At 31.7% G+C, this 22,780-nt stretch overlaps 1 protein-coding gene across 2 annotated transcripts in view; it reads right to left on the bottom strand.

Annotated features, from left to right (window-relative positions):
- Positions 1-22,780, bottom strand: part of LOC126888381 (uncharacterized) — a 267,032-nt gene that overhangs the window by 7,104 nt on the left and 237,148 nt on the right. Inside the window, exon 3 of one of the 2 annotated variants that reach the window (XM_050656577.1) lies at positions 21,970-22,015. The exons of the other annotated variant lie outside the window; for it this stretch is intronic. Within the exon in view, the coding sequence (XP_050512534.1) occupies positions 21,999-22,015 (17 nt within the window). The 3' untranslated portion in view covers positions 21,970-21,998. The remainder of the gene's footprint in view (positions 1-21,969; positions 22,016-22,780) is intronic. 2 annotated transcript variants of the gene reach the window in all.

Raw genomic sequence — 22,780 nt, 5'->3', positions numbered from 1 at the left:
AGCATAACTGGTAAAAAATTGTTTAATATTGCAATAAATAAATAATAATATTCGGTAATTTGTTCTTGTATGGATTTAAAAACAAAATTGGAAGCCGCTTTTAAGTGATCCCATTTATATATCGTAAATTATTGAAATTACTGCAACAATGAACTTTTGGAAATAGTGGTCGTAAACAAATTCTAGGAAGAGTAGCATTGTATTGTATTTCAACTGGAAACATAGATTTCATGTTCTGATTGCGTAATCGTGTTCAGTGACCCCAAAAACCCCCTGAATATCAAAATCGGACCTTAATATACTGATTTTGACATGTTTATTCATTTTTGGATGCATGTTATGCACTTTAAAATGCAATTATGCATTTCTGTCTATTTTTATATTGTAGACTTTTTTCCTGACGTTATCCTGAACATAATGCAAAAAATTGCAAGTCTCTAGATGCTGTATTTAAAAATCGATTTATTTTTTGTTAATGCCTCGGTCTAAACGTAAATTATTAATCTTCGTATTTTATAAAAAACGAATACCTTATTAAAATATGATTATTATCTTTATAAAATATACATTTTATATTGAATTATGTAATATCCATTGTTGGTTTGTTTTATCGCATAACAATAACTTTCTCAAAACGGTACCACTATCGTTTGTTTTTGTTTAGGCTGTTGCTCGCTTGTCGATCTTATTTTCTGTTTGGAGGCCGTTGAAACTGAAAGCAAGGTTATGGCCGTACCAAGCGGAGTTTGAGTTGACAGGAACTAGGTGAATAACGTGGGTGCTTTCGGAAAACTTGATGCATTTAAGGAATATTATGTAAAACATTGTAATAATAATGGTTATTACAGAAATTTTAAGATTACTAACAGATACCTACCTGGATATACAGGGTGTCTGCGTAACTTGGAACCATATGGGAAACTTTTTTAATATCAATTTTACGAAAAAAAGTCATTCTTTATAAAGTGCTCTGCATAGTCTAAAACCTAAGATGCAATCATCAGATATCAAATTTTGTCAACAGTATACGAGGTATGTCAAAGAATATGAATTTCGCTCAGGAGCAAACTACCTTTATATTTCAAAATATCAAAAAATTTTATTATGAAAAGTTATTTGTAATTAATAACCATATTCAAATATGCAATAACAGCCTTCTACTTGAAAAAAAATATTTCTGAAATTTTCCTAAATTACCGATTCCGAACGTCATTTTTATTTATTAGACATGTAATAACTCTTTTATTAATAATTTTAGGAAAAAAAGTTATTCTTCATAAAAATCTGTGCATGGTCTAAACTTCAAATTGCAACCATCAGTTATCCAAGTTTGTTAATTTTATACGAGGTGTGTCAAATAATATGAATTTAGAAAGAATTTCTTGCATCTTGAGGTTGCATCTTGAGGTTTAGACCATGCACAGATTTTTATGAAGAATAACTTTTTTTCCTAAAATTATTAATAAAAGAGTTATTGCATGTCTAATAAATAAAAATGATGTTCGGAATCGGTAATTTAGGAAAATTTCAGAAATTTTTTTTTTCAAGTAGAAGGCTGTTATTACATATTTGAATATGGTTTTTAATTACAAATAACTTTTCATAATAGAATTTTTTGATATTTTGAAATATAAAGGTAGTTTGCTCTTGAGCGAAATTCATATTTTTTGACATACCTCGTATACTGTTGACAAAATTTGATATCTGATGATTGCACCTTAGGTTTTAGACTATGCAGAGTACTTTATAAAGAATGCCAAGTTACGCAGACACCCTGTACCAGTAGAATTATTCAACGAAGTTTACTGTACCGGGGACATTCCGAAAGAATGTCTATTACATAATCTGAGTTCATCCAGAATACTCAAAACACCCAACGCAATGAAATGTGAGGAATATAGGGCCATCAGTTTGCTGAACCACGTTTTAAAAGTTTTCTTGCGAATGATTAATTGAGTGAACGTGTCTAAAAATCTAGACGACAACATAACAAGAAATCAACAGGGATTTACAAAAGGCTTTGGCACTACAGACGCATTATTTACAGTATTATACAAACACTCATAGAACGGTGTCGAGATGTCTTAAAAAAATGTGAAACTTTATTGTTTATTTATGAAGCATAACGTAAATAATTAACGTAAAAAGTGAAATTATGTCTAGTTCATATAATTAGCTAGAATCTGTAAAATTTCAAGTTTCTTCATTGTAAAAAAAAAACAAGAGAATTTAAGCATTTTTCGTTAAAATCTTTTTTTATTTAAACAATTAATAAACAAAAACATTTTTTATTGACTATTCGTGTATTGTTCCCGCGAATGCATGTTTGCAAATTTTTAGTCATTTGCATTGAAGAAAAGGCAGTCAAATTGACGTCCAAAGATTTGACCCTAACGATTGAACTAAAGAAAAGCGTTTAATTAATTAATACGACAAAACGAATTCTAATGTTAACTGTAGCACAAAGCGGTCTCAATTCTTTTTCTCATGGTCATCTTTCAGTGCGTCACAGTTTTTCGATTTCTTTCTAACGCATTAAATTGTATGTGACATTTATTCTAGTTATTCTAGTTGTCGATAGATGGCGCCATAATAAAAAAATAATTTTTTTGAATTAGATAATAATATTACAAATATAATCTGTATAATTTATAAGACTATACAAATCAAAGAAAATACCATTTTATAAATGCATGAAACACATTTGATTTGTTTTTATTCCAAATTGAAAATAAAATGTGACAACTGTCAGATTTAACTAAAATGTCATGTTAGAATAAATGTCATAACCCAGCAAACAGACCGACGTGTTAATTACGTGAATTTCTGGTACATTTGTCACCAATATACGTAAATTGTTTACGTGAATTTCACGTGAAAATTTGGTTGGAATGTCACATTGAAAATACGTCTTTAAATTACGTGAATAACTCGTCTTCAATAGACGTGTTATTCACCTTAAATACCAATAAAATGTTTCGGGAAATTCACGTTGCAAATACGTGTTGATCAACATATCTTTCGGTTCACGTAAATAATTCGACCTTAATTAACTTACTAATCATGTAATTATTATCCTCATATGACATAAATAAAACAAGCCTATAAAGTATTAACAATGTATTTATTTAGTAGAATTTAGAGACTTTAAAACATTTGCCTTGTATAATTATTATACAAGATAATGAACCAAAAATGCTACCGACCTAAAGACGCATTAAAAAATTTGCCAACACAAAACACAACACAGGTCACTTTTTATTTTGACGACACTTCAACCCTCGAGCAGTGAGGTAAACGTTAATACGAAAGGCATTATTATAAATAAACCCGCCTAAAATAAAACGAGGGAAATAAAGCTCTTCACGTTTCACTTTCACTTTTTGTTGTGAGGAGAAATGTGAGAAGCTGATATTAGAGAATTAGAGGTTATGCTCATCGATTATAAAAATCGATTATTTTTAAATTACAGTTAAACTATTCTACTTACTTTAAATTAGTATTACATATTTTCTTTTTGTTTTTAAATTTCTTCTGCTATTACCTAATTGGTCTTACTAAAAATCTATTTCAATACCAGAATAATATAAAAAAATAATCCTATCGAAACGTATCTATTATTCGATAAATCGATTAATTTAGTTTTCGAACCAACTATGTTAATCACGTATCGTGGTCACGTGATAGTATTTAAAGGACGAGAAAGGCTTGGTAGTACGTCATCACCGCGCGCGATTTGAAAATTAGACTCGACATCATTTTAGCTGTGATATTTTTAAAGAAAAAAAAATAGCAAAAATAGCTTCAAATCAAGGTTGGATTGAAATAGTTATGCTAAATGATTTTAAAAGCGAAATCATAAACTTTTTGTTTAAATATTGTATTATTTACATTACTTTACGTGGAATACATCTAATTTTTCGACGTCCATAAAATACAGGGAGTAAAATTCAAGCGATACGTATTTAACCAACACCGTTGTAAAATTTTGTTTTCAAAAATATTTCTCAAAATTTAACCAAAGGAAGTTATTTCTGTTTCGTGATTATTACGTGAAATAAACGTACCTTTGTACCGATGTAACCGACATTCACACCTATGATAAAAAACATGTACAATATTCGTCATTATGATTTTATATTATTCTAATGTCAAACATGTATAAAGGAATCAAAAATATATTGGTGAATGATTTGGCACTGAAATACGTTTTTTTCCCGTCATAAATCTCCGAGTTACGTATTCGTTGAAATTTGCCGTAAATTTAACGTAATTATCACGTAACTGGGCTCAAACCTGTTTGCTGGGAAATGTGTATTATCACGGACTTAACCCTTTTTCCTATCATTTGTTACGCACTGAAAAATGCTCATGAAAAGGACAATACTGGTGGTTTTTCTAAGACTACGATAAAAACACGAATTTTTTTTAATTCGAGTTTTGGTTGAAGTTTTGTTTCGTATCGTATTGAAATTTGACACGAATAAACGCCGATTTATATTATATAAACAAATATATGAGCGTTCAAAATTTGAAACTTTTGTGTTTATCTATGAAGCATAACGTAAACAATTAACGTAAAAAGTGAAATTATGTATAGTTCATATCATAAGCTACAATCTGTAAAAGTTTTAAGTTTCTACATTGTAAAAACAAGAGAATTTAAACATTTTCCATTAAAATCTTTTTTTATTTAAACAATTAAGGGGTTACATAGGTTTTGCGAGTAAAAAAAAGTTACATTTAAAAAAATTTATATCTCGAAAACTAAAAATTATTTTTATTTATAATTAAAACATGTAAAAGTATAGTAATTAAGGTACTCTCAAAAAAATTTCAGCCAAAAATATTCATTTTTGTAAAGTCGACTGCAATTTTTCGACAACAGCCCTTTGTTGCGGTGGGCAGCATAACAAGTCCAGTCTCATCTGAAATCAAAAAATCAAAAAGTTTCTTGTGGTTTATACCTCTGCCTAGTGAATGAACGAAGGAATTAAAAAAAATGAAATTTGAAGATTTTACATAAGTTTAAACACATTTTCGACCCCAATTTTTCTCATTTTTTCAAGAATGACCATTTTTAAAGTAGTTTTTTTATAACACAAAAACAACTTCACCTACTAAAAATTACTTCGTTCATTTACTAGCCAGAGATATAAACTAGAAGAAACTTTTTGATTTTTTGATTTCAGATGAAACTGGTCTTAGTTATGCTGCCCACAGTAAAAAAAAGGGCTGTTGTCGAAAAATTGCAGTCAACTCTACAAAAATGAATATTTTTGGCTGAAAATTTTTTTGAGAGTACCTTAAGTACTATTCTTTTGCATATTCCAATTATAAATGCAACTAATTTTTAGTTTTCGAGATATAATTTTTTTAAAGTCATTTTTTTTACCCGCAAGACCTATGTAACCCCTTAATAAACATAAAAAAATGTATTTACTATTCGTGTATTGTTCACGCGAATGCATATGTCTGCAAATTTTCATTCATTTGCATTGAAGAAAAGTCAGTCAAATTAACGTCTAAAGATTTGATGCAAACTATTGAAGTAAAGAAAAGCGTTTAACTAAAAAAGCATTTAATAAATGGCCAACTAATGTTAATAATTTTTTTTCACTTTCTATCTGATTTTATCTGTATTAAATAGTATTTACAAGTCAACGTTGACGGTCGATCTGTTTTACTACCTTTTCCTGATAAAATCTATTTCACAGAAAAACATTAATTAGAAAAATAAACAAATTGAAGCAACAAGCGTGAATCTTTATAGATTAACTTTCTAATGTTAGTAACAAAGAACTACAGTAAGAAATATTTGCAGAATGTATTTAAAAATTTTTACAGGAATGTATTAGAGATAGATTTAGAAATTGAATTTAACTATTCGGTAACTAAACCGATACTTTAGATTTTAAATGCCTCATTATTACGAAAATACTAAAACGTAAAATTAAGATATAATCTTAATATTACAAATATTAAAAAAAATAAAGACTAGACACGAAATAATAAAACAGAGAAAAACGAAAAACAGGAGGAGATACTAAAAATACCAATAGCAAAACTAAAAGAAACAAAATAAAATTAAAAAGAAAACAGGCTAAAATAGCTAAGTATGCCAATTTCTAAAGTAATCGTGAAATGATTATAAAATTCTGAATGAACAGAAATATAATTTTATACGTAGTATTCATACAGAAGGAGATATGGCTTTTGGTCTTGAAAACTATTTTAAAAATTGGAAAACAAGGAAAAAAAGGGAACTTTTTAATAGACATAAACATGATTTAGGGAGAAAATATGGATAAAATTGAAATATATCGTAATCAATATTAAAACATAACAAATCGCTTACAAAGCAGTAAGAGAATTATAAAAAGAAAAGATGTAAATTAAAGAATTTGACCATTTCAATTTATAGGAGTAACAGAAGCAATACGAGCAGATACAGACAAGTTAGGCCATGTGCGTCCCAGCTTGTATTGAGGAGTTCAAAATTGATCAAAATCTGATATATAGGATAGATGGGAATATGACCTTACCAAATAAGCATCCGTGGATCAAATGGGGATATAGCTTATGGTAGCAGATATGTTATTATTATAGGAGTAAACCTAGGTGGTGTTTTCTAGCCTCTACTCCAGAAGAAATTACTGAATTATTAAAAAAACCAAAATCATGGTTATTGATCGCCAACAACAGTTTCCTGAAACCCAAACTATTGCGAAATGCGAGGTAGTCTCAACTTTGATATATCTTGGAGCTCTAGTTAACAACACAGGCAGTTGTGAACCCGAAATTAGAAGACGCATTCAACTAGCAAGAGCAGCAATGAGTGAACTAAACGGGGTCTGGCGTGATCGTCACATTACTATGACAAACAAAAAGAGACTCGTTTCAACTCTGGTCTTTTCCATATTTTACTATGCATGCGAGACATGGACAGTCAAAGAATCAGATAGACGACTTATAGACACCTTTGAAATGTGGACATGGAGACGGCTGCTTAGAATTCCATGGACGGCTCGCCTTACAAATATCTCGGTTCTGGATGAAATTAATCCGGATCAGCGTCTCTCCAGTACCGTTTACTCTAGAATTTTAAAGTTCTTTGGTCATATCCATCGAAGTGATCACAAAATGGAGCGGTTGGTGGTCCAAGGAAGGCCTCAGACTCAACGCCAACGCGGAAGATCTCCACAGCGATGGGCAGACATTACTAAAAAGCTTCTCAACAAACAGTATACTGAGGCAATACATGTAACTGATGACCGCGACCAGTGGAGAAATATTATCAATCAAACTGCCCGAGCTGCTGAAGCCCAATTATGAACCACAACACATCTACTAAGATGTTAATGACTATGATGATGATGTTATTATTAGTGACTCAAAACTAAAAAAGCTAATTCCTCACAAAGTTGATATTATACATCCGTAGATGGCAATCAAATATGGACTGAACAGGTTATGACACTACGGTGCCGAATGTTCATTTCCAGTGCAGAAACTACTGCACCAACCGTTACATACTGGAATTAAATGTTGTTTACTGATTATTATAATAAATTCTTCTTCCCTTTTTTGTATAGACATGACTCTGTCTTTCTTTCAATGTGCCTCTGTCTTCCCAATGATCGTCTTTCTATTTGAGAACCGTCTCTAATCTACTCTTCTATTTTTGATCTAGTTCTTGTTGTTCTTCACCTTGCATCTCCGTCGTTTATCTGTACATCTAGCAATGTCCCATAGTGTCTTAGTATTAAATTTCCTTTTTTAACGGTTCTATTGATCTAATGAATAAATATATTTGAGAAGGTATGATTCAAAGAAAGGCCTTCATAGCATGACTTACAAGACTTATTAATGGCCATCGATCATCCCCACAACTTTGGGATATACTTTTTTCTAAATTGTTGTAAAGATTTATTTTAACCAGTCAGTTGAAATTTTGCATGAAACATAATATTTCAGTTGAACAAATACGTGAAATACTTTTAGTCAAATATTATAAGAATTTATTTATGGTAGGGGAACTCAAACGGGGATTTTTACAGTTACTCGAGCGCGTCAGATTATCACATGGGGAGAAACCTTGTACTTGTACCCTGAAAATGTACTCTACAATATATTGGCTCTTAATACAGGGGAGTTCGTTAAGGGGGGCCCGAAAAAAAATATATCCTTAGAAAAACTCGAAATCGTCAGATTAAGATAAGGTTAGTTAAATATATACAAAACAGTGTATATTTATTAATATAAGGCGTAAAGAAATGGGTGAGTCACAAAGTGTCACAAAAAAGCGAATACTTCGCGAAATCAGATCAAAACGTCAGATCGAAAAACTAAAAAATACGTGCCCAATATTTTTCAAAAATATATCGAATGATACCAAACACGACCCCCCACAGAGAGGACTGGGCGGTAAATTTAAAATTTTAAATACGAACCCCGCGATATTTCTCGAAATGAACATCAGATCGAAACACTGAAAAATACACGTATTCAATATTTTTGAAAAATAGATCGAATGACATCAAACACGACCCACCACGGAGGTGGAGTGGGGGGTTACTTTAAAATCTTAAATAAGAGCCTCCATTTTTTATTGCAGATTTTGATTCCTTAAGTAAAAATAAGTAACTTTTATTCGAGACATTTTTTCCAATTATGGATAGATGGCGCTATAATCGGAAAAAACGATTGTTAGAAATGGAAAATTAAATTAAAAATGGAAAATCCCCCACTTTATGGAAAACTTAACTTCCTTTTTATTGGTTTTAGGACCTACTCTTCACAACCCAATATGTCCCCATAACGCTAGAGTAACTGCAAACTGAGCATACTTGCCTTCCCTATTATGATGCACATTGTCATGACAAGAACTCTTTAGATTCTTTATTGTTCTCTTTCAGAGCTTGCTGTGCTGTACTTCATGCACCAGCATTTCTGGGACAAATCTTCTGATGCCGTACGCTAGGCCTCATGCAACCTTCTGAGATACCACATTTCGAACGTTTGATACGGTTTAGCGATCTTACTTTAAGTAGTGATCAGATCTCACTACCGTACGTTATTATTGCCCATATGTAGCATTTTAGGAGACCCAAAGGAGTTTCGCGCTAACAAAGATAGTTATTTAATTTGGTAAAAGGATTTCTAACGATTGCTACTCGTATCTTTACTTCTTCGCCGCAGTCCCATTTACTGTTTAAGGCAACAAGAAGTCATTTAAATTTCTCAACTCCTCTGTGAGTTTTCTCAACTCGTTCATCTGTGCTTGCATATGGGATTGTCTATTGATTATCATAATTTCGTTTTTCTGATGTTAACGTTGAGACCATATTCTTCTGCGGTGCAAGGTAAGACATCATGTTTTACATTGACAAAAGCTGTTTGGTAATCGATAAAGCAAATATAGACATCCCTCTTCCGATCTTGGCATTTTTGCACCCATAAGAATGATAAAGTGCCTCCCGTGTTTCTAAACCGTTTTTGAAACCAAACTGAGTGTCTCTCGTTCCCTCTTTACATTTGTTATAAATCAGCCTACAAATTACTTTTAAGAAGGCTTTGAGTACGTTGCTCATGAAGCTTATTAGACAATGATCTTCGCAGCCACTGACTTTGTGCTCCTTTGGACTTGCTACGAAAGTTGACTTCAGCCAATCTGGCGGCACTTCAGCCAATATCCCAAACAATGTGTTGGAAGTCCTCATCTCACAGTCCTCTCTGTTGGATTAATGATTCTTTTGAGAAAGGCAAATTTCCAAAGTGCCTAAAGACTGCCATCATTGTTCCTCTTCATAAGGGTGGTGAAATATCTAATACCTGCAATTATAGACCTATTGCACTACTACCGGTACTCTCCAAAATTATTGAGAGAGTCATAAAAGCCCGACTTATGTCCTTTCTCGTTGAAAACAACATTTTATCACAAAATCAGTTCGGCTTTTTAAATAATAAATGCACCACTGATGCCATGTGTTCTGTACTACATGAGGTTTATTAAGCACTGCACAATAATCTTTATACTGCCACCGTTTTTTGTGACTACGCCAAAGCTTTTGATTGTGTAAATCACAATATTTTGATAAAAAAACTAAATTTCTACCCAATTCGAGGTATTTCTTTGAATTGGTTCCAATCTTACTTGAATGATAGGAAACAACTAGTTAGAGCAAATGATACAGACTCTAGTCTCAAAAACATTGTATGTGGGGTACCTCAAGGATCAGTATTGGGTCCTCTACTTTTCCTTATCTTTATTAATCCTATCACTAGTTTAAAAATCGATGGAAAAATTTTTCTTTTTGCTGATGATACCAGTATCACTTGGAGCAACTCAAATATTGCAACTCTTCATGATACTATAACTTCTGATCTACTTACAATAAAAACCTGGTCTTACTCTAATTTACTCTCGTTTAACGTAGATAAAACAATAGCATTATCTTATAACGGAGCTCTTCAACTCTTACCTCTTAATAACAGCCAGATCAGTACTGTTGATTCTGTAAAATTTCTTGGTATTTCTTAGACAGCAACCTTAAATGGTCCCTCCATATTAATTTGTTAAGGAAGAAACTATCTTCAGCTTGCTATGCTATAAGATCTGTTTCGAATGAACTCAATTTAGCATCTTCCAAAATAACATATTTTTCCTTGTTCGAGTCACATCTTCGTTATGGTCTTCCTTTTTGGGGGTCTGGTACAGCTGCCCAATTCGATGTTATTTTCAAATTACAAAAAAGAGCAATAAGATATCTGCTTGGCCTCAGAAGAACAACAAATTGTAGAAGTTACTTCAAAGATCACAGAATTTTAACCCTTCCACCTTTATATATTTTAGAAACTGTTTGCTTAATTCGTAAACATCTACATGTCTTTACACCAAGACCTAATCATGACTACTTCACGAGAAATTCTACCTTTGACGTCTATTTACCGACCCCGTCATCTGAGTTAGTAAAGAAATCTATATTATATTCCGCAAAAAAACTTTACAACCATCTCCCTCTACAACTTAAATCTGCAGCGTCTTTCCCCAAATTCCATTAACTGACAAAAGCCTACCTATCCGAAAGACCATATTATGCAGTAGAAGATTTTCTTAATCAATAACTAAGAAATTACAGTACCCTTTGCACAAGTAGTATTTTTATTATTATTTTTCATCTATATTTGGGTGTCATATTTATGCAGCAGCTTAACTTTTAAACTTAATTCCTAGGTAGACTATGCAATTTGCAATTTATTTGAATTTTCAAATTTGGCAATTGATTAACTGTTTAATTTCATTATTATTATTTTTTTAATTTATACTGACGATTTATGTAATTTTAGTAAATTGAATTGTTATTGTTTTGTTTTCTTGACTTTTTGTAAGCTTTGTCGATAAAATTGTACCATTTTTCATAACAATAAAGCATATTTCTATTCAATTCTATTTCCACTGTTATAGATGTTATTAAAGAGTTAGCATTAGTACTTGATATTGAAGAGATCATGATTCCCAACTGACTGATTTTTTGGCTTCTTACTAATTTTTAAAGATCAATAAATTGAGCACTGCCGTTTCATAAACCTACGGGCTCTAAGTTCTAGCGGGTTCATAATGCTTTAGAGATGTTTTAGTGCCTTGTTTGTGATATGTACCAATAATTTCTTTAATCTTTCTATGAGAATTAACATCATCAAACAGCGTTAGCTGCATTGTTTAAGAATGCCATTTAGTTCATAGTAATTTTATTATTCGTGTGGGAATTTGCAATCGTTATATCTTCCATAAAGCAGAGTATCATCGGTCATCCATAATTTATTTTACTTATTTGTTGATGGTTCTAGAAGGGCACCAGAGCGCTCCAACCGTTGGTTCTCTTATTCTAATAATGTTATATCTCCACATTGTTCTTGTTTTTTAGGACATATCACACGTGCCTATGATATGAAGAGACTAGTTTTCCAACAAAAAAAAACGGAATAAATAATCAAGTGGATCACTCTGGTTTTTATGGCCAATTCTCAGATCTAGTAAGTAGATAACTAATTACTAATGAATAAAAATGTTTTACATTAACTTGCCATTCGTTATTATCGGTAATACAAGCTTTAAACGAACTTTCCATTACCCTTATCAATATTCAACACCAACACACAATTTTATTAGTTTAATTACACATGCAATAATATTGCAGTGATTATGAAAATATTTTACCATGAAATCGACAAGGTAACTACAACAAGCAGGTACCAATTTAATAGATGGCTACCCTGCAAGTTCACAATCATTCATGTAAATGTATGTGCGATATATTACTTAAGAAATATGTGGCCTTTGTTGACTAACTTTTATTTTATTCTGAAAGTGGTATTTTTCTACTTGTTCACATGGTTAATGCAATATGCAGTAATTAGTTTAAATAATTTTGTAAAAGAAACGAAACTTGAATTTGTTATTGACATTAGATATTTTGCAATGCCTACGGAGAATGAGGTATAGGTCAACTATTGTTCTATTGACATATTTACGTAAAATATGTCTATTAAATATTTTAACTATGCATAGGTTAAAATAATTGTAACACTGTAGCGGTTTCGGGTAATTTAGTATTTTTGGTCATTTATGACAACTTTATTAATACTGATACATAAACAATATGCTCTCTAATATGGCAACTAAGGATAATGTTAAAAAGTCATGGACAGACTTTTCTTCTCGAGAATAAAACAACTACCAAGACCAAGAATGAATTTGAATGAATGAAGAACAAATTTATGACCACAAAAGGGTTATTGCAGGGATGCTCCACATCTCAAACACTGTTCAAGATATTCCTGGAACAAATATTAAAACAATGGGAAAGGAAATGTGAAGGGATGCGGATTCCAATCCGTTACAACTTCTTGTACACATTAAGTTTTGTAGATAACAAAGTGGTAACGGTTCAAGATGAAGAAGATCTGTCCTATTTTCTACGATAATTTGAAGAGGAATACTCAAAAAATCGACTGGAAATAAACCTACAATAGTCCAGGGCGCATCTGTTTTGAGATGGACGTTGAAAGGTGACTCAAATTTTTTTGCAGAAATTGCTTGAAAATAACTCAAATAATTGGAAAGAAATCCTTTGTAAAAGGTATAAAATTTTTTTATTAAAAATCCCTTAAAAGGGCTACATCACATCAAAACGTTTTCGATTTTTATAAAAAATCATCATCAGTGTTCGATAAACTGGATGCTAGCTGAGCCACAAAAGAAAAATATCTGGGTAAAAACCCTTTACATAAAATATAGATGCCTTAAAAGTGCATACTTCAATAAACAGGCCTGTGATGGTCACATGGCAAACAGGATAATGCCCTAAGGTAAGGTATACAGGTTTCCCAACACGTGGGATCCAAATTGAGTTGATCACATTTCAATGACTTAATGGCAACTGAGTTTCAATGACTTAATAGCAACTCAGTTGCCATTAAGTCATTGAAATGTGATCAACTCAATTTGGATCCCACGTGTTGGGAAACCTGTATACCTTACCTTAGGGCATTATCCTGTTTGCCATGTGACCATCACAGGCCTTTTTATTGAAGTATGCACTTTTAAGGCATCTATATTTTATGTAAAGGGTTTTTACCCAGATATTTTTCTTTTGTGGCTCAGCTAGCATCCAGTTTATCGAACACTGATGATGATTTTTTATAAAAATCGAAAACGTTTTGTTGTGATGTAGCCCTTTTAAGGGATTTTTAATAAAAAAATTTTATACCTTTTACAAAGGATTTCTTTCCAATTTTGTGATTGATGGTATACAGCCAACTACAGGAAAACTTTTTCTTTTCCTTGTGGATTTTTTTTAACTCAAATAATAATATTTAAGTTATCTTCCCACTCAAAATGGTCCGGAACATTGTTTAACTTTAAAAGTATTCACCTAAGAGAAAAGTAGTACTAAGATAAAAGTTGCGTAATTAAATTTCCTACAATATAGAATTCGTTAAAAATTTTAAAAATAGTCACCCTTGTTGCAAAATAGCAATAATTGCGAAAAAAACCAAACAAAAACAAGTATTCGCATTTTACGTTTTTCAACAAGTTATGTTACACTTAGGACCTTCATATTTTACTCAGAAAAACTTTATGATATAGTAAAATAACACTGTAAATTTCATTAAGATCGGTTTAATTGATTTTGCAAAATAAATTTTGCAATCCAGCTTTCGCAAAAATAATTCATTTTTTTAAAATGTTGCACGACTGAAAATAAAGCAGATAGCAAGTTGAATTTTTTTTTGCTTATAGAAGTGTACTGTACCTTTCATTTGCAATTTGCAAAATTAAAATCGATTAGTTACCACGGCGCCAAGAAATTTTTTAAGTAAACATTAATTTTTCGTGCTACGCGCAGGACAGCGGTGTTCGATTCACACAAGTTGATTTCCACCAAAATTTCTTCCAATCTTTATCTAATATATTATTTTCTTAGTCTATATTTTGTTGTATTTTAATTCCACAAAAATCAAACTAATTTTATTATTGTTTGTGAAATATTGTTTAAACAATTGCATATGTTTAAAAATAATAAACTTTTATTCGCTAAGTTAAAATATATGAATAAAGAAAGTTTTTGCTAAAAAAGTGTTATTTCAAAGGATAGAGTATGTGTTATTATTTTGCAATAAACAAATTTATTTATTTATATCAAAATGTAACAAAAATTAAAATGGATTTATCATTATCAAAGGTCATTGGAATGCCCAATCAGAGCAAACTATCCGCTGTCCTGCGCGTAGCACCAATAATTAATGTTTATTTAAAAAAATTCCTGACGCCGTGGTAAATAATCGATTTTAGTTTTGCAAATTGCTAGTGAATGGTACAGTACACTTCTATAAGCAAAAAAAAATTCAACTTGCTATCTGCTTTATTTTCAGTCCTGTAACATTTTGAAAAAATGAATTTTTTTGCGAAAGCTGGTTTTCAAAATTTATTGAACCGATCTTAATGAAATTTACAGTATTGTTTTACTGTATCATAAAGTTTTTCTGGTTGAAATATGAAGGTCTTAATTGTAGCATAAATGGTTGAAAAACCTATGCGAATACTTGTTTTTGTATGGTTTTTTCGCAATTATTGCTATTTTGCAACAAGGGTGACTATTTTTTAAAATTTTTAACCAATTCTGTGTTGTAGAAAATTTCATTACGCAACTTTTATGTCTGTGCAACTTTTCTCAGAAATGAATACTTTTAAAGTTATAATCAAAAAACAAAGAAAAAAATCGAATTTTTCCTTCATTTTTTGACATTTTGATTATTTAAACAATGTTTCGGACCTTTTTGAGAGGGAGGATAACTCAAATATTATTATTTGAGTAATTTTCAAGCAATTTCTGCAAAAAAATTTGAGTCACCTCTCAACGTCCAAATGTACTAATATTTTTACAGATGCGCCCTGGTCTACAAAAGAACGAATACTTAACAACAGAACAAGAACCAGTGAGAAACTTGGAAATGGACGATGATAGGGAAATTAACGGAACTGAAAAATTCCAATATTCAGGATTCTCTTTTTCTTCTTCTTCTTCTTCTTCTTCTTTTTCTTTCTAGCATGATCGATCATGCTAGTAGACTACTGGCTGTTCATCTTCCCCGGACGATGAGGTCCAGCATTTTCGCCATCGTTTTGGTGGTCTACCCTGTGGTCTTTTACCTACTGGGTTATTCGTTTTTGTGCTTTTAACGAGTCTGTTGTCCTCCATTATTTTTATATCTTTGTTCCAATATCTTGGTCTCTGTCTGAGCCATCTTACTATGTCCTGTATTCCACAGTTTTGTCTGATGCCTTCACTTCTTATTCTGCCACGTGGAGTTTTGCCTTATATAGTTCTTACTGTTCTCATTCCAACTGTCTCAACATTCTTCTATTTGTGTCTGGTCTTGTTTCTGCCGCATATGTTATAATAGGTCTTATTGTTGTTTTATATATTTATTTTGACTTTGCTTTTAGTATTTATATATTTGTTCTTCCATACGATATCTTGCAGGCGTCCAGAGATTCTAGTTGCTTTCATTGTTTGTTCTCTGACCTCTTTTGAGAGATTTCCATTGCTTGTTATTTCCGCTCCAAGATATTTGAAGTGATTCACCTGTTCCACAGTTTTGGAGTCAATTTCCAATTTGCATCTTATCGGTTCTTTGGAAATTATTAGGCACTTGCTGGACATTGAAGCAAGAACACATAAATAAGCTACAGTCATTTTAAATGTGGTGTCACAGAAGGATGCTTAGAATAGCATGGACACAGAAGAAAAGAAACACGGAAGTATTGCGAGAAATGGGCAAAAAATGCGAAATAATAAACACAGTAAAAATAAGAAAGCTACAATATCTGGGACACGTAATGAGGGGACAGCGTTATGAAATGCTAAGACAGATAATACAGGGAAAGATAAGAGGCTGAGGAGTGTAGGAAGAAGGAGAGTGTCATGGTTGAAGAATTTAAGGGACTGGCTTAAATGCAGTTCTATAAAACTCTTTAGAGCAGTGGTAGATAGAGTAAAGATAGTGATGATGCTATCCAACCTTTGATTAGGAGACGGCACTTAAATAAAAAGAAGGAGCCAACTTCGGTAGACCTACCGAAATTTCGGTAGCCCTAAACCATATTTTTATTCTTTTCTCTACGAAAATTTAATGGGAATTTTGGCGTGGAATCGTGGAAATACCAAATTATATTGTCAAAGCAAAAGAAGCTAATACATTTTCTAAAGAAAGGCTATTCTCTTATCCATTGCCTGGAATGGAATGGATATTAGGATATTTGCATTTTTGTTCACATTACTGTAGTTCTCTACTTCTCTGAAAGGATAACAAAAGGCTACCTTCCTTTATTGTCTTAAACATGACTGTATTCAAAAATTCAAACCGTCATTTGCATTCCGAATCCGAAAATTTTTCGAGAATTCTCCAAACTGAACTACTGGCCGATAAAACAATCGTCGTGTGTGCGCACTTTGTAGTTAGCCAATACTGATTAAACAGTCGGCCGACTTTTTAGTTTGAATGCAGTCGAATGTACACGTTGTATGAGTTGGAATTTAAATTGAAAGGAAAATTGTCCAGGTAAGACACATATTTTGCTATAGAAGGTAAGTTGGTATTATTATTTTGTAGTCAGGAACACGAAAGTAGAGGTAGATAAAAAACAGACGAAAAACAGATGAAGTAATTCTAAAATTCGGAAGTACATAGTTGAAAAAGTGGATAGAAGAGAAATTCAAATAAGAACTCAACGTATCTGAAAGCTACATATAAGAAGAAAAATGAACTCATGTAGTAATAATAAATAATTGATAAGAGAAGTTGGTCCAAAATTTTGCATTGGATAAACAAGGCGAACATAGTGACAATGTGCAAATTAACAAGCTTGGAAAAATGAAAAGACAGCTTATGTTTCATTTTGGTTCAGAGTGATTAATCATTCCCTTACATACGTTTCAGTCACCCCAGACCTCATCAGAGAGGCTACATGATCAGCTCTAAATCGAAGTGCAACAAAGCTGTCTATTTAAGCAAAATTATAAACATAATTCGCTTATCGGATGCTGTAGCGACATCTATTAGCTAAATGAGAAGTCCCAAATTCGTAAATCTGAAACCTCTAGTAAAACATTTAGTTAACAAGAACGTAAACATCAGACGTAAAAATAAATAAATTTTAGCAAATTTTAAAAATCGGTAGTTTTTACTAATTTAATAACAAATATCAATTAAATTAACAATTCAAAGTTTTATTTCCGGAGAAATAAACCCTTTAATGAGACCAAGATTCTGGTTACGCCTATTCGTGGTTTCTATTATTAGCAAACCAAACGAATAATTAATGAAAGAAGACACGCTGAAGTTTAAAAGTTGCACCTCACTACTACCTGTCTATTCATCATGGCCAAATTCCAATGAAAACTTGGTTCCGATTGGTAGGCACTCAGAATTAAAAATAATATAAAATAATTCGCTGTAAAACGAAATTAAGAGGCATTTTATATTTCAGTTTTTTCAGAGAGGACCTTAAACTAGTCTAGACGCCAAATAGAGGTCACCTTGTCCTTTTCAATTCTGATGGACAAATTCAACGGTTTCTTATGGAGTTTTGGCTGCTGATTACGAATTTCGAGGGTGGATTTCGATCCAAGTGGTCAAAAAATTGTTATAAACAATTTAATTGTTTATAAGGCTCTGGCTCATAAACTAAAGGAGATAAAAAAATATTTCTAATAAAATTTGTTCCTTAATAAGAAACAAAGAAAAAACGTTTACTAAACTTAAATCCAACAATTATAACTCAAGATATTGTAAAATTAGTGCACAATACAAATTGCAAAATAAGTATTTTTCGAAGCTTTATCGATCGTAACTCGGCTTCTACGAACTCAAATGAACCTCACAATACTTCATTTTAAAGATTAATTAATAGGCTTCCAAACAAAGTTGGTTAAATTACTTTACCTTTATTTGTTTTAAAGTTATACCCGTTTGAAATTATAATTTTCTTAAAAAATTTATACATTAATTTGTTTATGTATAATGGTAGGGGAGCAAAGTATGCTAAATGTGCAGTCACTCGAGCGCTTTGGGGACCTATTGGGTTGTGAAGAGTAGGTCCTAAAACCAAAAAAAGTTAAGTAAAGTTTTCCATTTTAGTGGGCGCTTGCAATTTTTTAATTTAATTTTCCATTTCCAACAATCGTTTTTTCCGATTATAACACCATCTATCCAGAATTCGAAAAAATGTTTCGAATAAAAGTTACTTATTTTTACGTAAGGAATCCAAATCTGCAATAAAAAATGGGGGCTCCTATTTAGGATTTTAAAGTAACCCCCCACCCCACCTCCGTGGGATGTCGTGTGTGGTGCCATTGTATAGATTTTTCAAAAATATTGAATAAGTGTATTTTACAGTTTTTTGATCTGATGTTCATTTCGCAAAATATCGCGGGATTCGTATTTAAAATATTAAATTTACCCCCACCCCTCTCCGTGGAAAGTCGTGTTTAATATCATTCGATAGATTTTTAAAAAATATTGATCACAAATTTTTTAGTTTTTCGATCTGTCATTTATTTCGCGAAACATTCGCTTTTTTCTTGTGAAATTTTGGGATTCACCCATTTCCGTACTCCCGGCTCAAATCGTCAGATTTTTGAAATATACACTCTTTTGCATGTATTTAACTTACCTTATCTTATTCTGACAATACTGAGTTTTTTTAAGGATAGATTTTCTTTTTCGGGCCCCCCTTAACGAACTCCCCTGTGTTAAGAGCCCATATATGGTAGAGGTACATCTGCAGGGTACCAGGTTTCTCCCCATATGATAATCTGACGCGCTCGAGTAACTGCAAAAATCCCCGCTTGGGCTCCCCTACCATAAGGGTTTCAAGCAAATTCTTTGATCTTTAACATTTATACTTTAATTAACAATCATGATAGAAGAACTCAAAAGGAACAATTTGAGCTTATGAAAATGTTCGAAGTTTATTTTTGGCCAAGATATCGATATTTTGGCTACGAATTTCGTCACTTACTGTGAGTCGATCTTGCGCCTCATAGCGGGCCATTAAAATATCGATATCTTGGCCAAAAATACACTTACGAACAATTTCATAAGCTCAAATTGTTCCTTTTGAGTTCTTATATCATTATTGTTAATTAAAGTATTATTGATTATAGGTCAAATTTGTTTGAAACCCTTATAGACAAATTAATGTATAATTTTTTTAAGAAAATTATAATTTCAAACGGGTATAACTTTAAAACAAATAAAGATAGAGTCATTTAACAAACTTCGTTTGGAAACCTATTAATTAAGCTTTAAAATGAGATTTCTAAGGCTCATTTGCATTCATAGAAGCCGAGTTACGAATTTCGTCACTTACTCGACTGTGAGCCGATCTTGAGCCTCATAGCGCGCCATTAAAATATCGATATCTAGGCCAAAAGTACACTTACGAACATTTTCGTAAGCTCAAATTGTTCCTTTTGAGATCTTGTATTATTATTGTTAATTAAAGTATTATTGGTTATAGCTCAAATTTGTTTGAAACCGTTGTACACAAATTAATGTACCTATAATTTATTTAAGAAGATTATAACTTCAAACAGCTATAACTTTAAAATAAATAAAGATAGAATCAGTTAGCAAACTTTGTTTGGAAGCCTATTAATTAGGCTTTAAATGAGATCTTCTAAGGCTCATTTGCATTCATAGAAACCGAGTTACCATCGATGAAGCTAAACGAATTTCGTCACTTACTTGACTGTGAGCCTCATAGCGCGCCATTAAAATATCGATATCTAGGCCAAAAGTACACTTACGAACATTTTCATGAGCTAAAATTGTTCCTTTTGAGTTCTTATATCATTATTGTTAATTAAAGTATTATTGGTTATAGGTCAAATTTGTTTGAAACGCTTGTACACAAATTAATGTACCTATAATTTATTTAAGAAGATTATAACTTCAAACGGCTATAACTTTAAAACAAATAAAGATAGAGTAATTTAACAAACTTTGTTTGAAAGCCTATTAATTAGGCTTTAAAATGAGATCTTCTAAGGCCCATTTGCATTCGTAGAAGCCGAGTTACGATCGATAAATCTAAACGAATTTCGTCACTTATTACTTGACTGTGAGCCGATCTTGCGCCTCATAGTGCGCCATTAAAATATCGATATCTTAGCCAAAAATACACTTACAAATATTTTCATATGCTCAAATTTTGTTGATTCTTCTGTTGAGTTCTTCTATCATTATTATTAATAAAAGTATAATTGTTTATAGCTCAAATTTGTTTGAAACCCTTACAAACAAATTAATGTACAATTTTTTTAAGAAAATTATAACTTTAAAACAAATAAAGATAAAGTAATTTACAATATCTTGAGTTCTAATTGTTGGATTTAAGTTTAGTAAACTTTTTTTCTTTGTTTTTTATTAAGGAACAAATTTTATTTGAAACATTTTTTGTATCTCTTTTAGTTTATGAGCCAGAGCCGTATAAACAATTAAATTAATTATAACATTTTTTTGACCACTCTGATCGAAATCCACCTTTGAAATTCGTAATCAGCAGCCAAAAATCCATAAGAAACCGTTGAGTTTGTCTACCAGAATTGAAAAGGACAGGGTGACCCCTCTGGCGCCTAGACTAAACGCCCTTACGTACGTTTTTCACTCTCATTAGAGATCTTCAGAGGGTGTACATATGGTTGCCTCTGGGTGTATATATGGCTCTTTAATGTACCTCTATATGTAACTGAAATATAAAATGCCTCTTAATTTCGTTTTACATCGAATTATTTTCTTCTTTCAGTACCCTGTCCGATTATCCAACGTTGGCGATCATATTGGCAATAATACCTTTGTTTACGTCAGCTCTAAACAGATTAGCGGTGGTCTCTTGATACCACTCCCGGAGATTTCGGAGCCAGGATGTTCTTCTTCGGCCTGGGCCTCTTCTTTCGGCGATCTTGCCCAATATTATGAGGTGTAGAAGGTTATTCCTCTCTGGATGTCTCACCACATAGCCGAAATATTGTAACTTTCGAATTTTTATTGTTTTTATTATTTCTGTGCTCTTATTCATTCGATGTAAAACTGTTTCGAATCAAAACGAATAATTACGAAAACGAATTATTTTCAATTCAATTAAATTACATTAAAATTAAATTAATTTAATATTTGATCAGTAGTTGATCTTCAGGTCTGTAAGATCGAATATTGTCGATCGAAAGGGAGACAATTGGAATTAGTGGGACAAGACCGACAAACACGGAAGGCAATAGTAAACGTGGCAAAGAATCACGAAGAGTTGTAACGCCAATGGTGATGATAATGGTGACACATATTAAATTATGTACAGTATTGAATTGAATGTTTTAATTTAGATTGTTTAGTAATACTTACATCTGCTGGCTTCATTTAACAAAATAAATCTATCCGTGTCGAGGTCCTAAAAAAATATCTTATATTTTGAATTTTGTGAATTTGTTTTGATTATTTAGTAGCAGCGCCAATAATGGATTAACGAATTAATCTGAAAAAGCAGCAATAGCATGTATGTTTATGATCGTATTATACCTATTAGATGATTGGTACGTTTTCAAAACAGACATTTTGAAGAGAAAACGATGTTAAAAAAGCACGAATAAAAATGTACTGATGAAATAACGAGGTTTACCTAGTATGGTGTTTTTAAAAACCAACCCCACATAATCTAAAAATGATATTATGATGAGATTTTTTCGATAATTAATGAATTCTAAAAATATTTATTTAATTTATTTGAACTTTTCTTGTAGTTTTTCATTTTCAATTATCAACTGCACGTCAGAGAAAACGGGCCACCCATACTATCATTTTTTATCTTTTTATTTGCTTCTTATTTCTATCAAACTAAAACTACTCTGTATTGATTCAGTGTCAAAAATTTGAGAAAATTATAGATACGTTTATTAAATATATCGGTGTACCATTACAGTGTTACAGTTATCACAATAATTGAATTTTAGTGTCAAGAAACGGCAATCACTCATTTCAATAATGTGTGGTTCCACCACGGTTCTGGATGACACTCATCATTCGATTTGGCATATAACTGATCCATTTTGGGCAAAAGTGGTCCATTCTCCAATGAATTCGAAGCTCTTCAAATGTTTTTGGAGTAGGTATACGACATCTGTTCTACAATGAACATTGTAGAACAAACAATAGAATG

The sequence above is a fragment of the Diabrotica virgifera genome, chromosome 7 (assembly GCF_917563875.1).
Source record: "Diabrotica virgifera virgifera chromosome 7, PGI_DIABVI_V3a".
Classification (NCBI taxonomy): Eukaryota; Metazoa; Arthropoda; class Insecta; order Coleoptera; family Chrysomelidae; genus Diabrotica; species Diabrotica virgifera.
This window is presented reverse-complemented; position numbering and strand designations above follow the sequence as displayed.